The 25,148-nt window shown below is 40.2% G+C and overlaps 3 protein-coding genes across 6 annotated transcripts; 2 read left to right on the top strand and 1 right to left on the bottom strand.

Moving 5' to 3' along the window:
* Positions 1 to 422: 422 nt before the first annotated feature.
* znf648 (zinc finger protein 648) lies at positions 423 to 4,553 on the top strand. Its single transcript, XM_004552912.2, has 3 exons — positions 423 to 649; positions 1,555 to 1,698; positions 1,976 to 4,553. Exon 3 carries the CDS (start codon positions 1,976 to 1,978, stop codon positions 3,440 to 3,442), a length of 1,467 nt encoding a protein of 488 aa, XP_004552969.2. The 5' UTR covers positions 423 to 649; positions 1,555 to 1,698; the 3' UTR covers positions 3,443 to 4,553.
* Positions 4,554 to 4,938: 385 nt separating this feature from the next.
* On the bottom strand, positions 4,939 to 20,322 carry sec16b (SEC16 homolog B, endoplasmic reticulum export factor). 4 transcript variants are annotated; one of them, XM_004552910.5, is made up of 25 exons: positions 19,789 to 20,322; positions 19,436 to 19,714; positions 19,105 to 19,193; positions 18,904 to 19,006; positions 16,972 to 17,174; positions 16,745 to 16,896; positions 14,848 to 14,909; positions 14,586 to 14,724; positions 14,233 to 14,463; positions 13,703 to 13,800; positions 11,493 to 11,574; positions 11,275 to 11,392; positions 11,086 to 11,197; positions 10,814 to 10,919; positions 10,037 to 10,174; positions 9,828 to 9,941; positions 8,123 to 8,198; positions 7,884 to 8,043; positions 7,608 to 7,771; positions 7,476 to 7,504; positions 7,213 to 7,320; positions 7,030 to 7,125; positions 6,837 to 6,951; positions 6,479 to 6,522; positions 4,939 to 6,090 (listed from the first exon to the last, which is right to left on the bottom strand). In XM_004552910.5, the coding sequence occupies exons 2-24, from the start codon at positions 19,696 to 19,698 to the stop codon at positions 6,506 to 6,508; spliced, it is 2,775 nt and encodes a 924-aa protein (XP_004552967.2). In that variant the 5' UTR covers positions 19,699 to 19,714; positions 19,789 to 20,322; the 3' UTR covers positions 4,939 to 6,090; positions 6,479 to 6,505. The 4 variants fall into 4 exon arrangements, with proteins under 4 accessions (XP_004552967.2, XP_023011329.2, XP_076736334.1 ...); XM_023155561.2 differs by having other exon boundaries at positions 7,030 to 7,122; XM_076880219.1 differs by having other exon boundaries at positions 19,436 to 19,737; positions 20,209 to 20,322.
* Positions 20,323 to 21,052: 730 nt separating this feature from the next.
* On the top strand, positions 21,053 to 22,950 carry gadd45ab (growth arrest and DNA-damage-inducible, alpha, b). The gene is made up of 4 exons (XM_004552909.4): positions 21,053 to 21,209; positions 21,516 to 21,617; positions 21,719 to 21,926; positions 22,131 to 22,950. Exons 1-4 carry the CDS (start codon positions 21,160 to 21,162, stop codon positions 22,242 to 22,244), a joined length of 474 nt encoding a protein of 157 aa, XP_004552966.1. The 5' UTR covers positions 21,053 to 21,159; the 3' UTR covers positions 22,245 to 22,950.
* The last annotated feature ends 2,198 nt before the right edge of the window (positions 22,951 to 25,148 follow it).

Below are 25,148 nucleotides of genomic sequence, written 5' to 3'. Positions count from 1 at the left end.
AATTTAATTAAGATTTAAGTTACTTAACACATGCAGGTTTAAATCCTGTCAGTCCCTATAGTGTAAAAAACAAAAACAAAAAAACCCACCATTAATCTGACAGGGAAAAATAGGAAAGCTCTGGAGGATTTTATCAGGGAGGGGAAAAACACGAGTTCTCAAAAATAATAAAGACATGTCCTACTATTGAGTATGAAAGAAATATTATTATATTTTGATTACAGGACAAGTGGATTCCCTTATTTCCTTTTCCATGATGACTCTGTTTACTGAATGGATATTTCGAGGCCATCTACTGGCAAAAAACTGGACTGCAACTTATTTATCACAAAAGCTGTACACAGTGTTCTCTAAACAAGGGGGGGCACTAAGTTGAAGCCATTCTCCCATGTTGATTTTGTTAAGCATACGTCGGGCACATATAAGTATCCTTCAGAACTTCTGTTGTTTCGAAATCAACAAGATTCATCTGTTGATATATCCATAGATATTTTTTTTCATTCAGAGACTGAGCTGAAAACATCGTGTTTTTTTCTAAAGCAACACAGATGTCTACAATAAGATGCATTCTAAAATTCACCCTTTTTTCTCTTTTTCGTAGAGCTGGTGATTTTCCACAGTTTTGGCTTCTGACTTGGCAAAATATCAGGTGAACAGTGACATCTTGTGGTCGTTACCCCAAAATGCTCATGGACTTAAAATAGAGGTGAAAATAACTTTGCTGTGATCTGAAACACCGTCATCAATGTGATACTTTATAGACTTTTGGACAGTACGGTGCTCACTCTTAGATTATTACTAACGGTTAGAGTTTAACGGGGAATGAAAATATACTTGAATATTAGCTGTGCTGAAACGGTTAGTGTTGGTCAAATGTTTTCAGCTCAGTGTAATTATTTAACAAGCAAATGGTTTAAATTTCTGTCCGTCTCCACCTGACCTCATAATGCATTTAATTAAAATATCAATGCACTAGTCGCATACTTACAAATACGACCATTATTTTATACCTGTTCAAAAACAAAATATGTCACTCACTAATAGCAAGGGCGAGTAAACTTAAACTGAGCAAAAATGTTTCCAGGTCTGTGATATGTAATTTAAGTAGAGTGTTGCATTTTGTTTCTTCCTTGGCTTAAAGGTAATTTTAACGTTTCATTAACGCCCTCCTGAGAGCGTAACCTAAATATCAATGCGCGGACGGCGGCACTAACTCACACATTATCAAAAACATTTTATTTTCTTCTTTTTTTGTTGTTGTTGTTGTTGTTTTTATTTCTATTTTTTAAAGCTGTTAAAACAAATTAATAAAAAGAAAAGAAAAAGAGTCAAAAAGAGTGTTGGTAAACTAAAAGTTAATTAAAAGTTAGTCTTTCCAGTTCAAGGATCCAACTTAAGCGAGTAAACTGTTAAAGTTTCCGACTTTCTACCGTCCAACGCAATCTGAAAGTCTCCGTCTGATGCAATTACTCAACAAGTCGTATGTAAAACGGGTGGCAAGTTCAGTGAATTGAGCCCGGCTGTGAAGATATAATTGCTGCTGCTGACTTGCAGGATAGATGCTGACCTACAGAGGCTTGCTGCCAAACTCCGCCCGTTAACGCAACCGGACATCTCTCAAAGAGTTATACTAGTACCCGGGCTAGTATATCTCCCTGGCATCTCCGGGATCTGACCTGCTCGCGTGGAGACTCCAGGGTAAGCTGCTCTATAAAACGATTTAATGTGTGAAATTACAAAATAATGAGTTGTTTTTATTTTTATAGTAATATAACGCTGCGGGAACACATAGTAAAGTTCTGGTGTCATATGACGAGCATGGTGTCAGAGCATGTGTGGGATATTTACATGATACTGGTGCATGCAGCAACAGCAGACTTGCTGCAGAAAGTCTGTGTGGCATCAGTTATGAGTAAAAAATAAATAAATAAATAATTCAAAACACATTTCTGACAAAATCAGTGTCATTCTGCAGATGTCTACTGGGACAGATGTTGACAAAAAAAGGAAAAGGAAAAGGAAGGGAAGTGTCACTCATTTTCCCCTGGATGGATACATCTTGAGTAACACTCACAGTGTGAATATAGAGTCTTCATTTGGCAGTAATGGTGTAAGGATGGAGCCATTCCCAGAGAGTAATGAGACTGGAATCCTTTATCTGAATCCTCAAACACCAAACTTCTCTCTTGTGGAGAGGTTTGCAGGGCTTTCACCAGGAGAAGAAACACCAATCCAGGATGAGCAAGAACACAAAGGGGCATCGCTACGATGCACTACATACACTAAGACCAATGAAATATGTAAACCAAATGACGTGCTCCAGGATGCTGTGACACAGAATGAAAGCATGTTCTTGAAACAATCCAAGAGCCAAAGTGATGTCTCAGACCAACAGAGGACATCTAAGCTAGAGTTAAGTAGTGAGGAATCTTCTCCAAGCGAAGGTGAGAATAAGACCAAACATCTGAATGTAAATAGTCCTTCACTTATGAAATTGCTTAAAAAGTGTAAAGACGACAAAATCCCTCGACTTTTGGTAGCAATGAAAAAACGCAATGGAGTTGACACTGACACAGAGGAACGTCCATTCAAATGCACGCACTGCCAATGGGCTTTCAAGAAGCTGTGCAACCTGCAGAGTCACTTACAAACACACACAGGCCTCAAGCCGCATGTATGTGATATATGTGGCAAGGCTTACTCTCATCAAGGCACGCTGCAGCAACACAAGCGTCTGCACACGGGTGAAAGACCGTATCACTGCCCCTTCTGTGTCAAAACCTATATCTGGTCCTCAGATTACCGTAAGCATATCCGTACACACACTGGTGAAAAGCCATACATCTGTGACACCTGCGGCAAGGATTTCATCCGCTCTTCAGACCTGCGGAAGCATGAGCGGAACATGCACACCAATGACAAGCCCTTCCCATGCACGCACTGCGGCAAGACCTTCAATAAACCCCTAGCTCTGAAGCGCCACGAGCGTAAGCACCTGGGAGAAAGACCCTTCTCCTGCCCCGACTGTGGGAAGAGGTTTGCCCTGGCTAGCCGCATGGCAGAGCACCAGAAAATCCACAGAGGAGTGCGTCCTTTTGTCTGCTCTGTGTGCTCCAAGTGTTTCACAAAGTCCTCCAACCTGACCGAGCATGAAGCCATTCACAGCGGAGTGCGGCCCCATAAGTGCACAGAATGTGGCGTGGCATTTGCCATGGCTTCCCGTCTTATTCGTCACCAGTTCATACATAGTAAAGAGAAACCCCACAACTGCGTGGGCTGCAGCAAGAATTTTAGCCACCCAGCAAAACTGAAGCTTCATCAGGAGCAAAACTGTGCAGGGAGGATTTTTGTTTGCACAGAATGTGACAAATCTTTCCAGTGTTCCACAAAACTTGCACAGCATGTGCAGAAACATGGGGACAAAAGTGTCGCAGCCTGTTAAAGACAAGAACTGTACATATCCATTACTGTGCTACAGCTGTTTCATTTCAGTTATTAAGGTCAAGAAACATTGGACAAAAGGTTATAGGGCACCACTTTACATATGCTAATGAGCAATATTTATTTAGAGTGCCATGAGCTGTAAAATCTTCACTCTGTTTCCCCAGGGTGCTGGGTTCCCACGAGAATGTCTTGGGATAAAAATTACCGCCAGCACAGCACTGACACTGGAGCTGACAGTTTAATGGTGTGATATGAAACTCATTAAAAGAGCACTGAACCCTTTTTTAAAACTGTGAATGCACTGTAAATGTAATTAATGTTACCCACAATATAGCAGTTTTGCATTTAGGCATTTAGGCATTTTATCATACGACTTCTTCAATCATGCACTACAGCCATGAACTTTACAACACATTTCCCAAAGGAAGTGTGGAAATACATAAATGCACCACCACTCTGTAGCAACAGTGGCAGAAGCCAAACATACACTAGACATACCAGCTTCAAATGATAGGCAGCTTATTGTTCTTAACCCTTGCGAAGAATAATACAAATACAATTACAATATTTAAGTACTGCTCTTGAGTAGATAAGATTTTGCATCACTGATACTAAAAACATTACTGTGACAACATTAATAGACCAGTGCATTTGTAATCATTCAGGGAAGCTGGATTGCCAGTCAGTTACTGCTTACTCTTTTTGCTGATTTTGACTTTTTGGATGTGAATTTCACGTACTAGTACTTTGTATTCATAGTGCGCTTTATTTATTCAACTACAGCATTTGTCATGCTTACTTTTGTAGTTTAATTTCTATTTTACCAACAGAAATACACATAGTGAGAAAAATTGAGTTTGCCCGGATACAGAGTGTGATATTTTCTAAACACAGTAATAGCATTTATGATATTGTACTAGATGTCAGATTCCTATACGTTAGGTTTAAATGTATTTTAATCATGCATGCTGCCATCTTCTGAGTTTTGGTTCTTTGTAATCATATTGCTACATGTACAAGAAGCGTAGCATGTTTGGAGTTTATCAGTGAGTAAAAGTGAACTAGCATTTTACTGTGAATCCGAATCTCAATAAAGATTTTGTATAAGATGTCTGCCTGTTGAGGAGGTTTTTTTATTTGTTTATTTTCCAATTATCAAAATATGTAACTTTGTTCGAAATATATTAGGTTCTAGTATAGTCTCATCTGGATGCCATTTTAAGCAGTCTTTCATAAATCCACTCTGATAATTTGTATAGTGACACTTTATTGGCAGGACGTATGCCGTAGTTCACATGCTGCTCATCTGCATGTGTGTGTTTGTTTGTGCGTGTGTTGAATTCAAGGCCAGCGTGTGCCACTCATTCTTGGCTACTGCAGACTAATCGTAAAAGGAGACGGCACCTGCCGTGTTGTCACTTGCTCTACATTAATTGAGAGGAATTGCAGCTATTTCTTGGCAAGATGTAATTATTCAATATGTGACTATTAACATGACTGCAGATACAGCTTTTAATAATACTTTCCTCTGCTGCGAGAATCTGCTGAAAAGCTAGAGAATAAACACATTTCATGTGGTCGTATAGAGGTACAAAAACACAATACATTGAAACTTAAAGTCAAATGACTTAACAACATCCCAGTTACATCCAAACATGTTTACACGGTGACACTGAAATAAAAAAGGTCAATCTAAAATCAATTACAAGAGTATATATTACTGTTTTTTATATACAATTTAAAGAGCAGTGTGTAAAATCAACCTTTTATATGCTGAGCTCCATTTCATTACAAATAAGTCATCAGCACATAAACAGTTTGGTCCTGGAAGCGTCTGCTCTCTGGTGGGTGTAGAGGCTGTAAGAGGGTACTGGGTATTTGGCTGGTAGAGGTCTTCCCTGAGCTATCCTCCCCTCTCTCGCCATGTGGTATCATCAATCTTGGCAGTATGACAACATGAGAAGACACTATTCCAATTTTATTTTCAGCATTTATTTTCTGTCCCGTGTGCAATTTAAAATACAACTGTTGCACTTTTCAGATGACAGAAAATAATCAAGTACTGCCCATGATGTGGTACAGCTCTGCAAAGCTGGGCTACAAATTATGCTTAAAAAGCTTCTGTGACCACAGCATTTATTAGTGTGCGTCTTATTTCTGTTTTAAAACAGTGGTTGGAGCATAGATAATATAACTGCAGTGGTATATGTGTGTATATCTTTAAATATTTTCCATGCTTATATTTAGCTGGATATTTAATTGCAGCATATAGCACAGATGATCGTGGCATAGTGATCACAGTTACACCAACATTTTTTGCCACAGTAGAACTTCAGCCCCAGTGTTGCTGGCGTGATTGCTCTGAGTTAAGCTATCCCTTTCCCAAGATATGTACTGCGTCTGCTGGTAATTTCCCCTAAGTCAGCTTTTAGAACACACCTCAGCTGTTTTTGTCACTGCAATATGAGTTGATATCCAAGTCGATGCAGAGTATTCCTGTAACTAACAAGGAACATCATGGTTTGCAAGCTCTAGGATTTTAAAGGGCATTACTAAAAAAGAACTAGTGAGCGGTATGCATCTTACAGTACACGACATGTGGTGTGACATTGTGATATCCTCACTTTTGGTGCAAGACGCATGACCCTGCAAACAGAACATGTTTAGTTAATGTGAATCCGTAAAGAATTATAAAGAATCAATATGCTTATCTTTAACCTCCTAAGACCCGAACTCTTCCACGACATGCATTTTTAATTTCTCTTTGATATTTGGGCATATTGGGGCCAGATGAATGTAAAAACAAAGAATTACCTGATTTTTTTTTAACCTTATTTTTGTTTTTAAGAAAATTAAGAGCCACATCTGAGGATATTCATTTAAAATTTTGATAGAACAGTAGCAGTATAATGCCCTCGTAAGTGGATATCAGGCCCATGTAGAGCAAAATTGAGTATTTTAGTCTAAATAACCCAAAATGTGATGTCCACATATGTGGACGGCAGGTCCTAGGAGCTTAAGTAATGTCATTTACCTGTGACAGAGGTGAGTCTCACGGTTTCTAACCCAGCTGCTGGCCTATAGTGAAGACATGGGTATTTAAAGAAAATGCTCACAATTGTAAAGTTAAATGGAGGTAAAATGTCCTCAGTAACAGCCGAAACACTTGCAATGTTTTAAGTTTCTGCACTAAAAAAAATCCAAGCGGTGTCCATCATGACTGTAATATATGAAACTGGACACGCTAGCTAAGACACTCATTGACCTCAGAACATACCATAAGAATGTGGAAGCTGACAACATGTTTATGTTGAAATCTATTATTAAAATAGTGATAAGTGACTAACACTGACACAGAGCCAGAATATTATGTAACTGATCACGTGACCCACCTGCTTTCCGTGAGAATGGATTAATCCCAGCAGTGGAAGACTGTGGTGGAAACGTGCCAGGAGGGATACTGGCAGGCGGTGGAGGAGGACAGACGTCAGCAGATGGCGAAAAGTCCTGTAACATACACAGCGATTAGTATCATTAAATGAAAACTGAGATCACATCTGAGCTCATAGTATGCTTGATACTTACTGTGTGAGCTGGGCCTCCCTGCTCTGAAGCCTCTTTTTGGACCACTTTAGGTTTTGACTTGAACCAGCCACTGAACCATCCTTTCTTTGTGTTCTGCTTTTAACACAGAACAAAGTGTGATGCATGTAAACTAATTCTAATGTCACTGAAAGCTGTGTGACATATGATAGGCAGCCCACCCACCTGTTTAGGAGGCTCAGTGGTGTCCTCAGAAGCTTTCAATCCTTGAGGGACAATCTGCTCGACTTGTCCCGGCTGACCCAAGTTCGTCTCAATCATCTGACCGTGCATCTTCAAAGGCAAATAAAGGCAAACATTTTAACTTACAAGCAGCACTAATCAATGCACAGCACAATACATTTGAATGTAATCTTTAAAATTATGCTTATGTGATAAATAAATCAAAGCGAAAAGTTGCCAGTGGAATATTAAAATGCATTTCTCACCATCCCTGCTCCAGAGGATGCTCCGGCCCCTGTAAAAGCAATAAAAAGAAAATGTCACACTGACTCACCGCGGGCCATAGTAAATACCCGAACAGAGAAGGGAATGATTGCTGTCTAACATTAGAGTCTCACCCTCTGCTATTGCTGGCAGATTATTTGGAGGACAATGTTGTGAGGCACTTTTGACTTCACCACTATCTGTGTTATGATAACTGAAGTTCTGGCTTGGAGCCACTGTGGGCACTGAGGGAGTATAGGCCACTGTTACTGGTGTAGCCGGGCAGTGGGCCTGTGGCCTAGACAAAGAGGCAGAGAGAGATCAGTGACTTAATAGACTCTGTCAGGACTCAGTTACACATATCAAGTAAGAGTGTTGTCTGTGTGAAAGAAAAAGTAAATGAGGCACACCAGTCCTGAGCTGCTCCCATGCCCCATGACCTCACTGCCATTTCCTCAGTGTCTCCTCCATCTTCATGCAATATGCTTTCTTGGTCCTCATGTCCTCTATAATAAAGGAGTTCAGGCTCAGGACTCTGAATGCCGTGGCTCAAATCATCTAAATCTGATTCTGCATAGGGAAAAAAAGCATTTTATTAAGGTATACTTCTGCTCTACAGTGTGAAAAAAGCTACACAATGCAAAGTTACCTGAGGGCATTTCATGTGACATAACAGTATTCCCAGGAGCTGGCTGGTATGCTTCAGTAGAGTCGACAGTTCCAGTCTAATAAAGATAACACCATATTAGTTACAGAGTTTAAGTTCCATTACAGCTATGTTAGCAGTGTGAGTTTGTACCGTGTACACTCCACAGATGCTAATATTTCCCAAGTACAACATTTACCATGTGATGAAATTAATTTGACAGTCATTTTGTTATAAAGCCAAAATGACAATAGTTAAAAAGAAGTGAAATATTGGTGGTGCTAGACGAAAGGAGCTAGAGCTGTCTTTGCAAAATTCAGAAGCAACCATTCAATATGTTCATCTTATGTCAAACTTGTCATCATAGGCTACAGTGCCTGGGATCCCTGCATGTCTGTACCAAATTTCATGGTAATCCATCCAATAGCTGCTGAGATATTTTAGTTCGCTCTACAGTAGAGGAGCAACCACCAGATGGGATAACATTACCAACTCTACTGACACAGTAACATGACTAAAAAAGCTTTGCTACACAACTGGCATAACCAATATTCAATACATTTTATAATGATTAATAATTATTATTTTTAGTAGCATAATCAGCCCTGAATGTTTACATAAATATGGAAACTGAAGCAATTTAAGGGACCATTTTTATTCCTTTAAAATCTATTGAAGTAGTTTTTTTTCTTATTAATGAGTAAGTAAAGGGATTTGAAATGTAGAGAAAGATATAATGAAAATATTTAGCGGTCTATCATAAATGGCTGTGAGGCAGGATATGAACCCAATACGCTGGATTCAGGAAATGGAACATGAACTCAAAAAACAGCTCTAATGGTGAAGTCTTCAATTCACAGCTGTAACCAGGAATCAAAAACCTACGAATCTAGGGTAAAATTCAGAACAATGGAGCACATAACCGAGAGTAAAGCAGGAACCGCAGGAACCACAGAAAGCATGGAGCAGAGGAGCACATAACACTGAGAAAGGACACAAAAAAGGGCAAGAGGAGACTTGAGTTATAAATACACACAAGGTACTTGGATGGGAAACACCAGGGAACACAGCTGGAACTAATCAGGGAAATTAGACTCAGGAAAGTAAAACTGAACACTAAACACGTAGGGCAAAGGTTAACAAAATGAACCAGGAAATAACTAAGGGAGGCAGGAATACACAGAGACCCTAACCAAACCTAAACATGAAAAAACTAGATGTGAAATCAGAATTTTGAAATAAAATAAAAAGAAACCAAGAAACACTTTAATTTAAAAAAAAGGTATCCCAGACCCAGGGACCATGACACAACCATCAGAACAATGATGATTTGCGAGCCTAATTCATGAAACAACTTCCTACTACTTATTTTTATATCACAGGAACGCAACAGTAACTTATGTGTGCAAATAATACCACTGATATCTGAAAAAATATGCCTCACTTACCGTTTTGATTAGGTACCTCGTATCACTCCTGTTCAAGGTGTGATGAGGGAAAAATGTGCACAATAAAATCACAAGTCACTTGTGAGCAGTTGTGATTGCTGACAGTGCTGAACTGATGCTAAGCTAAATTAGAAACCCTCATATATCATACATTTCCTCCACGATTTAATTCTTCCTTGTACAGCAGTGACAACGGAGACATTTCCTCTCACACACAGGTAAACATAGTATGATGTGAAAAGACTGAAGAACCTGATCACCTGTAAACTGTGGTGCCTAGCACGTAGGTGCTTCAGCCAATCAGGTTCTTGCCCGTCTCTATGGAGCCCTGCTTCACTGAACTGACCCTCTGAGTATCTCAGTCTGTCTGACAGCTGCAAGAAAAACATACATACAGTATAACCATTGTGTCGTAATTGAACAGATCACTGATAGTTAGTCAGATGTGTAAGACAACCTGTAGGTTTACCTTGACGACTTCACCAGTCAGCACAAAGAAAGGCTCCTGATGCCTGAGGATCGCCTGTCCGACCACCTCACAATAATGAAAGGCCTGAGATGAAAGCCCACAGTCCAACAGACGATTGGCGTACAGGAACTTATACACCTGACCAAAATACAACAATAACCACAGTCATGCATTTATTGCAGATTTAATGGTAATGATTCCAAATATTTAAGTCTTTGCTAAGGGTTGTTTGATCTAATGCAGTGAGTCTAAAATAGTGTCCAGAGATACAAAAGATGGGCAAAGTTTTGCCGGCAATCTTTATCCTTCAAGATCAGGTCCTCTACCAGAGGTCTAGGACTTGAGGGTCCCAAGCAGTATCTTTGCTGTTCCTAGGACTGCGATCTTCTGGACAGAGATCTTGGAAGTTGTTCCTGGGATTTGCTGGAGCCTCTCAACTAGCTTGGGGGTCACTGCACCAAGTGCTCCAATTACCACTGTTACCTTCACCTTCCAGATGTTCTCAAGGACCATACATTGCAACAAAAAGATATTCTGATTCTGAATGAAATGTTAATGTATTATCTTCCTGTATTGAATCCAAACTAGAAACCTTTTGTTAAACTGTGTAAAAGTGTCTAATAAATTGATGGGGGGAAATGTATTCTATGTGCTAGTGGAGCTGTGTTATAATGGAAAAATGTTAGATGTTAGATGACACAGAGAATATTCGGTGCCTTTAAATTTGATATTTCCATTTGGTACACCATTAACACAAAAAATATAAGTAGCACCCACTTGAAAGGAGGGTATTGAAAAGCTTTTGTTCCCAAGAGTCTGGCAATACTCATATAGTTCAGTGCACTGGATGGCAGTGTTTGTGGCAAAGCACTCAAACAATTTCCTAGAGGAAATAAAAACAGACAAATTCAAAGCAAAGAGCTGACAGAAATTAAGATCAAAATAAGACATGCACGTGTTTCAGCAGAAAATTAAGCTTGTGCTGTCAGTATAACCAGATGAACAGCACTTGGACTGATGAATGGCAGCAAGTCTGAATCACAGCTCACCTGTGGCTGCTGCCTAGAAGTGCCAGTCTCTCAGCCTTCTGTGTAAACACCCCGAAGGGAACACTGGCTGTCAAGTAGCACACATGGGCAGCATGTATGAGGCCTCTGGAGGCTGCACAGGGAAAAGCAACACACATCAGTTTGTATGTGTGTGCATGACAACCTGTCAGTCAGTCGGTGTATCAGTACCGAGTGTATCTCCCATGGTGACGATGGCCTTCTGTTGGATGGCTGGATCTCCTGTCTCATTGGAGAGCATAACAGCCAGATGGGGCCTCCAGTCTCCCCATTTTTCATTTCCACAGCACTGAGCACAGAAAATCACTATTAAACCTTAGTAATAAGATACAGGCTATAGCATAAGCTTGTCTTCATATAAGAGTTTTGTTAGGTTCTGGATATTTTACCGTGGCTGCAGCAGGAATTCTCCCAGAACGCAGCTGGAAGAGAGTCTGGAGGGGATCACTGGGCGTTAGCTGGCCTGTGAACCTGCCAACAGAGCAGCCTGTGTCACTGCACGTCTTAAGCAAGGCTTTACAAAAACAGGAACTATCCCATTTAAAGTGCATCTGTTCTGCTAGTATGCACACAAGTGAAACACCACACTGATAGCTCAGATTCTGCCCCTCTTGTCAATTACAAATCAAAATCAGTCTGCCTATCTGCCAGCCTTCTCCCCAGACATTCCTCTACTGACAACCTGCTGCTGGGCTGCTGAGACATACCACTTAGTCTGTACAAATAGTCTGTAAAAACTAGACTGGGTTACATGATAAATAGCTCACGGGAGTTTAATGAGAATATCTGTATTATAATGATTTCTGTTTATTACTGTTAATGAAAACTAAACAAAAAAGAAAACTAGAAATAAATGATTTTAATTACGAGGCTTTGGTACCAATTTTTAGTGTATGAGGGAAAGCCAACTGTTCTTCTCTAATACGTTTGGTGAACTTTTCAAACGTTTCCACTGACAAACAGCACCTATATTGTCATTAATTAGTTAGTAAATAAAAATGACAGTGAAACTAAAAAAACAACAAAAAAACTAAACATTTTGAAAACAATTAAAACCAACCAGCGCGGTTAGACACACACACTCTGAAACTCTGAAAAATAGCTGACGCTCAAATTAATTGAAACAAAAATATAAAACAAAAAAATTAATGCAATATGGTGCAAAAGCCAAACGGAGTGTTTATGGCAAACTGAGTTTGTACAATTATAATGATCTTCAAAGTTAATATCAGGCATGAATATCTTTATTTTTCAAAACAACCTAAACCCCCTTAAGCAGCTTTCTCATAATTTCTTTAGGTAGTCTTCAGGAATACTTCTCCAGGCTTTTTGAGGGACACTCAAAGCTCTTCTTTGGAAGGTTGATGGCTTCTGCTTCATGACAGAACCTCCACTGTGTTTTCAGAATGGTGGTAGATACTCACTACAAGACTTGTTGCCACTGATTGTCAGTCCATGTTTTGATTAATTTAGCATAGTGGAATGGCTCATCCAGTGGGATCAATTCTAGGGAAGCTTCAGTAGATAGATCAAATGAAGTGACAGATGTAATTCTGAGGTACACTTTCAGCTCTTTGCTGGATTTCTCCCCCTATTTCTAAAGGATATTGCTTTCAGATGCTGCTTCATCTGCTGTAGATTTTAGGGCTGCTACACCTTATTTTATCCCCCCTTTGTCAAGTTTCCCGTTTTCATTTTTTAGGATATGTGCCAGGTTTTTGATTAAATGCTCTATAGGAATCACCTTGCTGGGACAAAAATATATTATATGCCTGTGAAACTGTGTTTTCTTCAGTGTCCTTTATAGATTCAACTACATAAATGGGAATAATTTAAACCTTTGCGACAGGCTGCTGGTGACAAAGTGATTAAAGAAATCATTTAAGATTGGTTATTTGCTAAGTTTTCTGCTATGTGTAGACACAAGACTGGTTCATCTCTTGAGTTCGGTGCCTTGTTATGTTTGAATGAGTCATAGGTCAGTGTTCAGGACCACGACTGGACTGAACTGGACTGAAAATGAGTGAAAAGCAGTCAATGTCCAACGAAAAAACTTTGAAAGACCTTCAGAAAGCCTGGAGAACTATTGCTCAAGACCACTCCAAGTCTAGTTTCCTGTTCTGGAAGCAGAATATGTAACCTCTACTTTTAAAAAGTAACCTTCTCATCACTACTCCTAATCTTAGCTGTCCTTGCGCCTAAAGGCAGGAAAGTCTGGGTACTCACTGTGATTGCTTTCAGCAAAAACAATCAGATCTCATTTTAAAATATTTCTATCTAGCATATCAGATCACTAAGGTACTGTTGGACAAATGAAAAACCTCTTGGGAGTGCTAGAGGAAGTTACTGGAACATCAAAGTTTCTATTTTTCATCCTCTGAGGATTTGAAAGTCCACATTTTGTGGAAATATATCAAATAATTTGAGTCTGGACCAAAATGGACCGACAGGAACATTTCTCACACTTCCTAGTAGTGCTAACGCAAGTGTGAAGGAAGCCATAAATATCTAAGTTTAGCAATTCTTGACAAATTACCACATAGAGCTGTGTGCTGATTTCTCTCAGCTGTCACGTCTCAGAGGCCATGAGTTTTCTCACCTGTTCAGTACAGTCATATAGGACCTGTTGTCCATTTTGCTGGCCAGAAAAAGTGCATGTCCCCACAGGCCGCTGGTCATAGCCGACTCCAGGGCCTCCTGAAAACCACATATGAAAGATAGAGACTGAGCTACAGTACACAGTACAGACTGATTAATATTTGATTATTTTATCCTGACTAAATGTGACTGACTAAATTCTTGCATATATACACATGAATTTAACTTGATTAGTTTCATTTTATGCTAATTTATATATTTACTCCAGAGCATCCCAGAGGAAACATTGTAAATTTGCATTCATTATACAATATCATATTACCTGTTGCTCTAAAGAGGTCTCTATAATGTTTCACGCAAAATCAAACATTAGAGAAAAGTGCAGAGGATTAAAACTAAAATCATGTCTCATGGTCACATTAATTTATCTTGGCTCTGTGCAGTGGGCCTGACGTCTTTTGAAGCCACTAGAGTTAAATGCTAGACTTGTCAGCAGCTGTTAAAAAGCTAATTCAAGGTGAATGTGGAGACCTTCTTTCTTCCAGCCAGCAGTAGTTGAGTGTAGGTCTGCAGGCCCTTCTCAGAGTTCTCTGAGCTAAAGCTGCTCCGGTTTCCTGTGAGCAGGTCGTCTCCTTTGCAAGGTGGTGCTTCAGCAGTTGTATCCTCATTGAAGTCAATAAGCGTGGGGGCATCTGATGGGCAGCTTCCATCTGAATGTGAGTCCTGCATCAGCAACTCTGCGATATCTGACCCGACTATTTGCTGAAATACCAAAATACAGTGACAACTGTATCAAAAATAATCACAATAATTGCCCTGATGTCTCTCTGATGGCAATGTGATCCCTCTACATACTGTGTAATGCCAACACATAATCCACTTACTCCATTCTGTCTGCAGAGCAATATCAGAATATTCCACAAAAGGGCAGCAGAGCTTTTATCTTGCAGTTTGTTGTCCCTCGTGCAGGCGCCTGCCATCTGGTGGGCAAACTCTATAGCATCCACTTTGTGCAAATCCTCCCTTCAGTAAAATATACATAACATTCAAACATGGAAGTCTCACAAGTCTAATAATAATCCTAGATCTGGCATACAGCTGAATGCAGTTTGTTATTGTCAGAATTACGAAACCAAAGACTATTACCTGGTTAAAGGCCCTGGGAAGCTTCTCATTTCATGCTGCTCCTGTGTCTCACTTAGAATAACCTATGTACATTTAAAGACAAAAATAATGTCTTGAAACCTTACTGGAAACATTACTGCTAATGTTTTATTGTAAGGGCCAATTTACTCTCCTGTAGCTGTAAATTATAAAGGTATTTCTAAAACAAAAATAAAATAAAAGCCCATTTCTGCAAGATTTACTGTTTAGTACAGAAAACTGGATAGTATTAACTACTGTAGTTACTAACGTACCTAGTGGTTATATTTAAGATTATAAGGTGTCAGTCTGCTGAACCAGAACCCCAATACAGGAAGTCTGGATCAGCCCTCTGAGTTAAAAAAAAAAAAAAAAAAGAAAAAAAGTCCAGCCTCTGACCCAGAGTATTACCCAGCAGGCTAAATTTCATGGGGAAGCGTTTAACTGTTTGTAGACTCATATCCACTGTTTTACTATAACTTTTAGTAAAAATAAAAATAAAAATTAAAAATTAAAAAATTAAAACACTAGAGGTACATTTGAAGAGAAAAATCCTCCATCAAGACTTATTCTCCCATGTGCAGTTTCAAAACATGGATTTATACTGATACTGACAGCAGACAAAACAGAACTAAAACCATGGTGGACAAAATGTGCCACATCGAGTAGAAATATAAAACATATATTTGTAGCTACTGAGTAGTGGAAAACTTAAAACCAATGTGCAGGAAAGACCTCAACAAATCAATATTCACCAATTAATAACCCTAACTACTCTGTGACATAAATATTTTGAAACTCAAAGAGTTTTTAGGTTTCCAAGAAACCATTATACATGCTGTGTTACACGTTTCAGGGGAATACAAAGCAACAACAGAAAAAATAATGTATTCTGTATTAGGGCTGTGCAATATGACCAAAATATCATATCCTTATATTAAGACATCTACTGTCCGATAACGATATAAATCACAAAAATGTAACATTTTCTGTAAATTCTGTGAATCTCGGGCAGCTCGACTTGCGTTAAGTGTTTCCAGCTAGGCATCGTGTACCTGGAGTTGAGTGTTTTAAGAAACTATACATTTTTAGACATAAGTTGTAACGGCCGCCGTTTTCTTTGTGAGTATTTATTACACAGCGTGCTGCGGGGAAAAGCCTGTTCTAACGTTTGAGTCTAAGGTTTATTTTTTAGCACCTGACGGCTCTTTTTTTGCTTCTCATCCGTAAACACTCTGCATCCTTCGCGTGATTCAGTTTATTTTGAAAAGTCTCAACAGGATCTTGAGCTTTATTGTGAAAGGCTTATGTGGACCAAGCGGACACGCGATGGTGTTACCGTCGTTGTTGCTAACGACAAGGCATAAAAACAAACGCTTGTCTGTCTGTAGTGTGGTTATATTAAATGTAAGAGAAAGAGAGAACTTTAAGAAATTAATATAGCCACTACAGTGACCATCAAAACGATGAAAAAAATATTTCCATAAACAGTTTATTTTGCGACACCACGAAACAAACAGTAGCGTAAAATGAAACATAGACATTTTTATATCGTCATCCGATATATATCGGTATATCGAACAGCCCTATTCTGTATGTATTTATTTATTTTATTTGTTATGGACCCATGTGTTTCTTTAATAAAGGGAAATTAAATTAAACAAATGACAATGCATGAAATATTAATGTTAATGGCTTAATTATCACTGACATGAGCAAAATAATTGTGGATTTGTGAAATCCTTTCCAACAGACCCAAATCAATCCTATTAGTCTGACTATAGTATACCTTTAGGACCCTTAAGGTCCATGAGAGTGCTATAATTTTCATCTGGTAAAAGATTAGTAGTATCCTCCATGAAAATCGGTTGCTTTTTTTAAACAACTTGACTGAACCTACCTCCAGACTGTGGATTTCCAGGTGGCTGACATTCTCCTGTGCTGACAAGCCTGTAGTGACCCGAATCAGTTGACCCGCAGGCCCAAAACTGATAACAGCATGAGGGATCGAGTACTTCAGAGGAGCTGACATCTGATGCACATGTGCTTGGTCTGAGAAAATACAAAGCTTTAAAAAAAGAGGCATAAGCAGAGACAATGTGGACGTGAGAGGAACTGCGTGCTCACCTCTATAGGGTTGAGGGGCAGCATCACTGTGTTCGGCTCCATTCATGTACTGACTCAGCTCATAGCTGCTGGAAGATAACCCTGAGTTTTTGGAGCTTTCTAATGTCCCAAGGTAAAAAGAGGAAATCTCTTCATTGTCTCTGGAGGGATTGTCCTCAAAGTCATTGAGGTAATGCTGAGAGCTGTCTCTCACCTGGTTGTACCTGAAAGAAATGCATTTTCATGTGCATTGCTTTCTTCTTCACTGCGAGAACACATAGCAGTTAAGTCTATGCTGTATTCGTGTGACTTTCTTATTTATTTTTACCAGTGAAACCAATATAACATCTCCACATTCACAAATATACATTTCTGACATTCAAAAACAAAACAAAAACAAATCAGCGACCAATATAGCCACCTTTCTTTCCAAGGACACTCAAAAGCCTGCCATCCATGGATTCTGTCAGTGTTTTGATCTGTTCACCATCAACATTGCGTGCAGCAGCAACCACAGCCTCCCAGACACCGTTCAGAGAGGTGTACTGTTTTCCCTCCTTGTAAATCTGACATTTGATGATGGACCACAGGTTCTCAATGGGGTTCAGATCAGGTGAACAAGGAGGCCATGTCATTAGTTTGTCTTCTTTTATACCCTTTCTTGCCAGCCACGCTGTGGAGTACTTGGACGCGTGTGATGGAGCATTGTCCTGCATGAAAATCATGTTTTTCTTGAAGGATGCAGACTTCTTCCTGTACCACTGCTTGAAGAAGGTGTCTTCCAGAAACTGGCAGTAGGACTGGGAGTTGAGCTTGACTCCATCCTCAACCCGAAAAGGCCCCACAAGCTCATCTTTGATGATACCAGCCCAAACCAGTACTCCACCTCCACCTTGCTGGCGTCTGAGTCGGACTGGAGCTCTCTGCCCTTTACCAATCCAGCCACGGGCCCATCCATCTGGCCCATCAAGACTCACTCTCATTTCATCAGTCCATAAAACCTTAGAAAAACCAGTCTTGAGATATTTCTTGGCCCAGTCTTGACGTTTCAGCTTGTGTGTCTTGTTCAGTGGTGGTCGTCTTTCAGCCTTTCTTACCTTGGCCATGTCTCTGAGTATTGCACACCTTGTGCTTTTGGGCGCTCCAGTGATGTTGCAGCTCTGAAATATGGCCAAACTGGTGGCAAGTGGCATCTTGGCAGCTGCACGCTTGACTTTTCTCAGTTCATGGGCAGTTATTTTGCGCCTTGGTTTTTCCACACGCTTCTTGCGACCCTGTTGACTATTTTGAATGAAACGCTTGATTGTTCGATGATCACGCTTCAGAAGCTTTGCAATTTTGAGACTGCTGCATCCCTCTGCAAGATATCTCACTATTTTTGACTTTTCTGAGCCTGTCAAGTCCTTCTTTTGACCCATTTTGCCAAAGGAAAGGACGTTGCCTAATAATTATGCACACCTGATATAGGGTGTTGATGTCATTAGACCACACCCCTTCTCATTACAGAGATGCACATCACCTAATATGCTTAATTGGTAGTAGGCTTTCGAGCCTATACAGCTTGGAGTAAGACAACATGCATGAAGAGGATGATGTGGACAAAATACTCATTTGCCTAATAATTCTGCACTCCCTGTACTTGCCTGTTTGTTGATTTCTTGTGTACACATTCTCCTCTAGCTTATTTCTACACTCACTCTTGATCAAGAGTGACCATCTATCACCACAACATATTATACTGAAACCCCAACATTATAGGTTTTCTTTTACTTTTTATTGTTTCTTCTTTTTTGTTTTTATTAAACCCTCCATACAAACTTTGTAGTGCTAGAGAACCGTTTAACCTGTCAACATTTCTGGATGTACCTCTCTCTTTTGTGCAGGTATCATTTTCACAGTATCATCAGATAGCAAAGGCACTGGCTTTGATAGAAGTAGAGTGCACTGACCCACCTGTACTCCTGAGCATTCACTCTTCCTAGTTGTTCTTGGTTGTGTGCCCTGTCATGGTACCGATCTGCTCTCCATGGTTCTTGAGGACCCCACTGGCCACCATCTTAAAAAACAGCGTTACACATCATCCCATCTCTCTTATACAGAGAGTAGAAGATGACTTTAAAAAAAAAAAAGCTTGGCTGTTTTGTATCACTACACCTTGTCGTCCATGCTGCCCTCTGTAGTCATAACAACCATAGCTGTCTCTGTAGTCCCAGTGGCTGTAAGGTGGATAGTCATAACCATGCCTGAAAATAAAGGAGAATCTTAATGAAGTCATTACATTTCCATCATCTGTGATGCACTGCATATCCCAGCATGCACTGTTAGCAAGGACAGAAAGCTACACTAAGCTCAGTGTTGGAACCAGGCTTCTTTTACCAACTGTTGTGCAACTTTTATCCTACATTGCATTCACAAACACACTAATAATACCCAAATAATAACTCCAGCTTAGTAGCCAGTTGGGGTCACTTGTAACTGTACAAACCTGGACAGAGGTCTTTGGTGCTCAGGTCCATACCCATACTGATACTGCTGACTGTTGTATGGATAAAAGTCAGGTGTAGGCAGAGGGAAATGAACATTGTAACGGGCATCAGGATGGCCCCAGTGCCTGTCCCTCTCTCTGAGGTCCGGAGGTGGATAGAGCTGGTCCCTTTCCTGCTGAGAGTGGCTGGTGTATCCCTCTCTGTCTTTTGTTCTGTGGGAATGACGGCCTGAGTCCGGCCAGTAGTGACCTCTGTGATCCATGATGACCCTTTAACACCTGCGGTAAAAAATGAGAAATGTCTGCAATCATTAATTCGCAGGAAGAAAGTTGCAAACGTTTGTTATACTTACAGCTCACACATCCCAGCCACAGTCAAAGTACATCCACAAATGCCACATCACTCCATGGGAAACTCACAACATGAGCTGATAACAAATCGGTATGATAACAAGAGGATAAAGTTCACAAAATACTGTGACCCATAAAAAATGTCGTCTCGGTGCTCTGGAGGTGAAATCAGAGTAAATCCAAGTGCGAGGAATATATATATATATATATATTAGCATAGCATAGTTACATATTAAACAGATTAAAAATCACACATGAGCGCACATTCCTTGATCGCCGTTGTGTTTGCATTGTGTATCTCAGTGATCTGAAGGTAAACAGTGGAGCACGCCCTGAAGAGTTTGACAGCTGCTGTTCCAGGAGGCTGTAAAAGAGGAAATCACGCTCATCCTCGGGATAATCACAATAAAAACTAAACTGACCTTCTGGTCTACGTCAGCACAACATGACAAACCGTGCCTTCGACTGTAGGTTGCATGTGCAGAAAAAAGCGCAACTTGCCACGTTGCCGGTCGGCAGGATGCAGATGACGGTCAGCTGGTCTCCGATCAGATTTAGTTTTCGAGACAGCGAAAGCGTCAGAGCCCAACTTTTTTCACAGTTTAAAAAAAGTACACATTACTTACCAGCAGAGGCGCTATATCCCACATTTCCTTTCATTCAAGTCATATATTTACATCTTCCATCACATGGTGCTGCAGATGTGTAGGCTGCACATCCATGACGCGAATCTCGCACTCTATCACACCCCGTTTGATTGCGATCTGGTGACTGTGGTGGTCATTAAAGTGCAGTGAACTTACTGTCATGTTCAAGAAACCATTGTAAAATTATTAGACATTTTTATATTGAAGCCAGAAACTACTTTGCACCGTAAAACGAAATCACTAAAGGTTAATGTTTTAAATCTGTATTTGTAAAAACACATGAATGCATTTGGGGTCTATTTGTTAAAATGAATATTTACTGGGGATTTTTTTTTTTTTTTTGCAAATGTTCATAGAAGCTATGACATGTTACTTTGTTTCACCGTGTGGAAGTGAAATAAAATGTTTGGTTAGTTGCTGTAATTCTGAAAATGCCTCGTGATTACTGACGAATTGGTTTTACTATATTTCCAGAAACTAGTTCTGATTATTCTCATAGTAGTCATTGTCCTGTTATGGCCACGGGATGTCGCTTTCTTCTAAGCACAGGTTCAATGTGAATCACGTGACCAGTCATCCACAACTGGGTAGGCTTTATGCAAATGAGTTCTGCGTACACAGGATTTTTACTACTGGAACCCGGACGCTCCGAGCACAGCGAGAGTCTCACTAGACAACAGAGGACGCACAGATTCCGCTCTGGACATTATACCAAGACCCGGTTGGATGTGCAATATGACTTTTGAAGATACCAGTGGAGATAATTCAACAGAAAGGTTAGCTTTGCGTTGAACTCTGCATTTTCCTTTAATTTAATTCTGTTTTTAATACGAATTTAGAAACTTTTTGTTAGAATTATTGGTTTGCAGATATAATTGCACACTGCCCTTTGTGACCGACATTCAGCCCTATTATATTGAGCCGTCCCCCGGTTCTTGCATTTGTATCACACATGCAACGTTACATCACGAGCTGGCATTCACATGTCACGTGAACGGCGTTAGATGGAAAATTGGGGCATCAAATCTTAAACTAACAGCCTCTCTGATCATGCGCGTTCTGTTAAACCTTTGTTTCTTTAGAATGGACTCGGTGGCTACAGCGTTAGAGGAGGTCCTGAGCTCTGCATTGCCTCAGGGTTGCATCACTGTCGGAGTTTATGAAGCAGCAAAGTCACTCAATGTGTAAGTTGATAGTAAGCTCGCTACTGCCGCACTATGAAAAACTAGCTGGGATGAGCATGAAGTAGTAATGTTTGCTTTATCTTTTTCCTCATTGCTTTTAGGGATCCAGACAATGTGGTGTTGTGTCTACTGGCCACAGATGATGAGGAGGATGTGGCTCTGCAGATTCACTTTACCTTGATACAGGCATTCTGCTGCGAGAATGACATCAACATCCTGCGTGTGAGCAACATGAGGCGCCTGGCAGAGATACTCGGCGGAGTGAAGCCTGGAGGAGAGCCAATGGACTTACACTGTGTTCTAGTTACTGTAAGTACTGTTACTCACGTCCGTGTAGTTTAAACCTTGGGAATATTGCTCATTTCCTTTTGAGCAATCAAATGTACCTGGGGTTTATTGCTTCTCGTTTCTGCTGTCAGCACTTGGGAGTTGGCATCAGTTATGCAATCTGAATTATTATTTGCACGTTTCATAAAAGAACAGATGGTAACCGCTTTGCTCTTTCCTGTGCAGAATCCGCAGTCATCCCCGTGGAAGGACCCTGCACTGAGCAAGTTGAACAGATTCTGCAGAGACTGCCGGTGTTTGGATCAGTGGGTGCCTGTTATCAACCTTCCTGACCGATGAAGCTGCTTGGAATATAAATGTATTGTGTGCAATGGGGAAAAAGTAACTGCCTAAGGCCTGTGTTAATGTCTGTGTTGGACTTGATTGGAAAGCGCCCCAGAGAGAGAGAAGTGGAGAGGGAGCGACGGGAGAGTTAGGAGAAGGAAGGGGGGAAAAAAAGAGCACAAGCGTTCCAACAAATTTACCAGGTCAGGGTGAACTTGTGGGCCAAGGAAGAGTGACTCAGCTGTCTGGGTTCCCGGATTTTAACGTATGACTGCGCCTTTCTCTGCCGAGAAAGAATAATTTTCGAGGAAACTGAATCATGTGAGCATGGAGCACACGTGGTGCCGAGCACAGGCGCATGGACTGGGGGAAAAGCCGACAGAGTGTCTCAGCTGACAAGACTCCAGGAACTGGACCACAACAGAGTGGATCAGTCAGCTGTCAGCTTGAAAAACTCCTCATGAAAATTTGACCAAATTGACTCAGCATTTCTTCAAGAGAACATTTACTTAATCTTATTTAAAAACTTGTCACTTTGATAACTCTGATAACTCAAAAGGGAAAGTTTTCACAGTTTATTATTATTATTATTATTATTATTATGGACAATACAATGTTTGTCCGGTAACTTGTTATGTTATTAATTTAATAAGTTATATTTATTGTGCATAGTTGAAAAGATTGTGCCTTGAAAATTTGAATAAAATAACATTTAAAAACAGTTCTCAGATGGGTTTTGCTTTACCTTTTCAGCAACTACTCCATCCGTGCACTTTTAGAAAATCATGCATGAATTTCCTGACATTTGGAGTTTGTTGTTACATGTCACAAGGGAAGTGACTCGTTTATTTATTTACTTGACATATGCTTTCGCTTTTCTTTTCTTTTGCATTTCAGCATAAAGCCAACCTGTTTAGGAGGGTGTACAACAAAGACAGAAGTGGAGTAGCTAACGTGTTTTCGGTAATCCACATGGTCTGAGAAGGAACTAGAGTTGTGCACCTCATCTGGGCTTTGTTTCCCAGCTTGAGGGGGGGAAAAAAAAAAATCTAGCCTGTGGCAGAAAAATGGACAACTACAAGTCTTTTCAGACCAGATTAGCTGGCTTTGAAATGTGCTGCAGGCATTAGGTTTCTTGAAATAAAGTTTACTCCTGCATGGGAACCCTAGTAAACGTTGACCTTTTGCACATCTTGGAGATCTTATTACACAGAGGGGTGGAGAATTCCCATTGTAGTCAAATCTAAGTGGGATGGGGCTCATTGTGACAGCTCCTTCTTCACACCCCTCTGCATTCACGCAATCAGTGCTAAATTTACTGCTGAGAGAATTAAAAATAGCAGTGAGGCATGAAAAAAAAAATGTTGAAGACCCCTTTCAGGCTGTAAAAAGAGAAAACCAGAACTTATGGTGCTTGCACAGAGTTAGAAAGGACAAAGGTTTCCACACAGAGCGTCACGAGACAAAGGATGCATGAGTCAGGGCTATTCAGCTCTATTGCTAGAGCTGTACAGTACTTTAGCTTTATGCCTAAAAATAGCCACATGAATAGAGGCATACCCTCTGACCACTGGCAATAATAGTTCTTGTAATTAACATGCAGTGTACGCACAGAGACTGACCCACTGAAGAGATGTCAGTTTGCAGGCAGGGATATCACAAAGACAACATTCCTGTCAAGCGGAGGGCTAACAGATGGGGAGGGAAAACTGGGTCAAAAAGGGACTGGAAGACTGAGGAGGATTGTGGGGTATGACAGAAGCTACACGGTCTGTGGTTGTCTTAAACTGACTGCAATAAACAAGAAAATTTTGCAAATCTGATAAACTGTATAGAAGTCTGTACATGTAAATAACGTTAACCTTGATAGAATTTTTAGATCTGAAGGGGTTTTTTAGGTTGTTAAACAATATCAGAAATAGTGGAGTCTGATCTGTATGACATGACACCTCCTGAAAATCAGTTTGATCACTGAAAGGCCTTCCTGACACTGAGGGAGGAGCTTCTAAAAGTAGGTGAGATAATGGAGATAGTGGATTATTGGCTTATCCCAGGGCTTCTTCATTACCAGGTAACACTATCACTGCAAATGATGCTGCTACAAAAGCCAGCCATGTAAGTCATCTGACTGGAGTGGGGATTACATGAATGTGGGCCAACAAATATGGCCTGACCTGATTGTGGATGTAACATCGCACCTGAGAAGACTGAGACAGGAGATAAAAGGGTGCTCACAGAAGTAGGGATTATTGCATAACATGGTACTCATGGCTTACGGGCATGTAAACAACTTTGCTGAGAAATTAGAACAATCAAAAATGTTTGGGTCTTTGACCTGATTCACTCACCCACTTGTCTAAACATTGTGACTTGTGATTCAGACAAAGGAGTAATATTCATGTTGTTACAATAAGACATTTTCTATATAATTACAGTGGTGGGCGTGCATATAAAACATGCTCAAACTCTCAATTAATGAGGTCAGCAACCCCTCATAGCCAAAAGCTCAAGCTCCAAATTGCTTTAGATGCTCGATATCAGGACATTTTTCTGCTCTCGGCTCTACATAATGTCAGTGAGAGTGGATATCCCTACTATGAATTTCTTAATGTCAGGAACACAGCTACAGCTACAACCACAGCTGTTCAAACCCTGCTGTTTACAAGGGGCAGCCAATCAGCAGATAGCTTGCTTAAAAGGTAGTTCAGTTTGTTTTAGATGTTGGATTCACTTAAGATCTGCACCAATGCTCAGTCTAAGACAAATAAGGATCATCATGAACTTTAAATGATGAAAACCTACTATTGTAAAGTCCAATATCAAACATATGGAACTGAAAAATGAACACTGTAGACCCTCCATTTGATTATATAAATGATGATTCATGCAATGAAAATGTCTAAAACAGGCTTATGTAAA

The sequence above is a fragment of the Maylandia zebra genome, linkage group LG23 (assembly GCF_041146795.1).
Source record: "Maylandia zebra isolate NMK-2024a linkage group LG23, Mzebra_GT3a, whole genome shotgun sequence".
Taxonomy (NCBI): domain Eukaryota; kingdom Metazoa; phylum Chordata; class Actinopteri; order Cichliformes; family Cichlidae; genus Maylandia; species Maylandia zebra.
This window is presented reverse-complemented; position numbering and strand designations above follow the sequence as displayed.

Excerpts from the sequence above, each read along its gene's own strand:
- znf648 (XM_004552912.2), top strand. The coding sequence starts at position 1,976 with ATGTCTACTGGGACAGATGTTGACAAAAAAAGGAAAAGGAAAAGGAAG.
- sec16b (XM_004552910.5), bottom strand. The coding sequence starts at position 19,698 with ATGGATCACAGAGGTCACTACTGGCCGGACTCAGGCCGTCATTCCCAC. Across the intron at positions 11,198-11,274 it reads CACCATGGGAGATACACTCG|CCTCCAGAGGCCTCATACAT; the intron begins GTACTGATACAC and ends TTCCCTGTGCAG. Across the intron at positions 7,126-7,212 it reads CCACTGAGCCTCCTAAACAG|CAGAACACAAAGAAAGGATG; the intron begins GTGGGTGGGCTG and ends CTGTGTTAAAAG.
- gadd45ab (XM_004552909.4), top strand. The coding sequence starts at position 21,160 with ATGTGCAATATGACTTTTGAAGATACCAGTGGAGATAATTCAACAGAA. Across the intron at positions 21,210-21,515 it reads GGAGATAATTCAACAGAAAG|AATGGACTCGGTGGCTACAG; the intron begins GTTAGCTTTGCG and ends TTGTTTCTTTAG. Across the intron at positions 21,618-21,718 it reads GCAGCAAAGTCACTCAATGT|GGATCCAGACAATGTGGTGT; the intron begins GTAAGTTGATAG and ends CATTGCTTTTAG.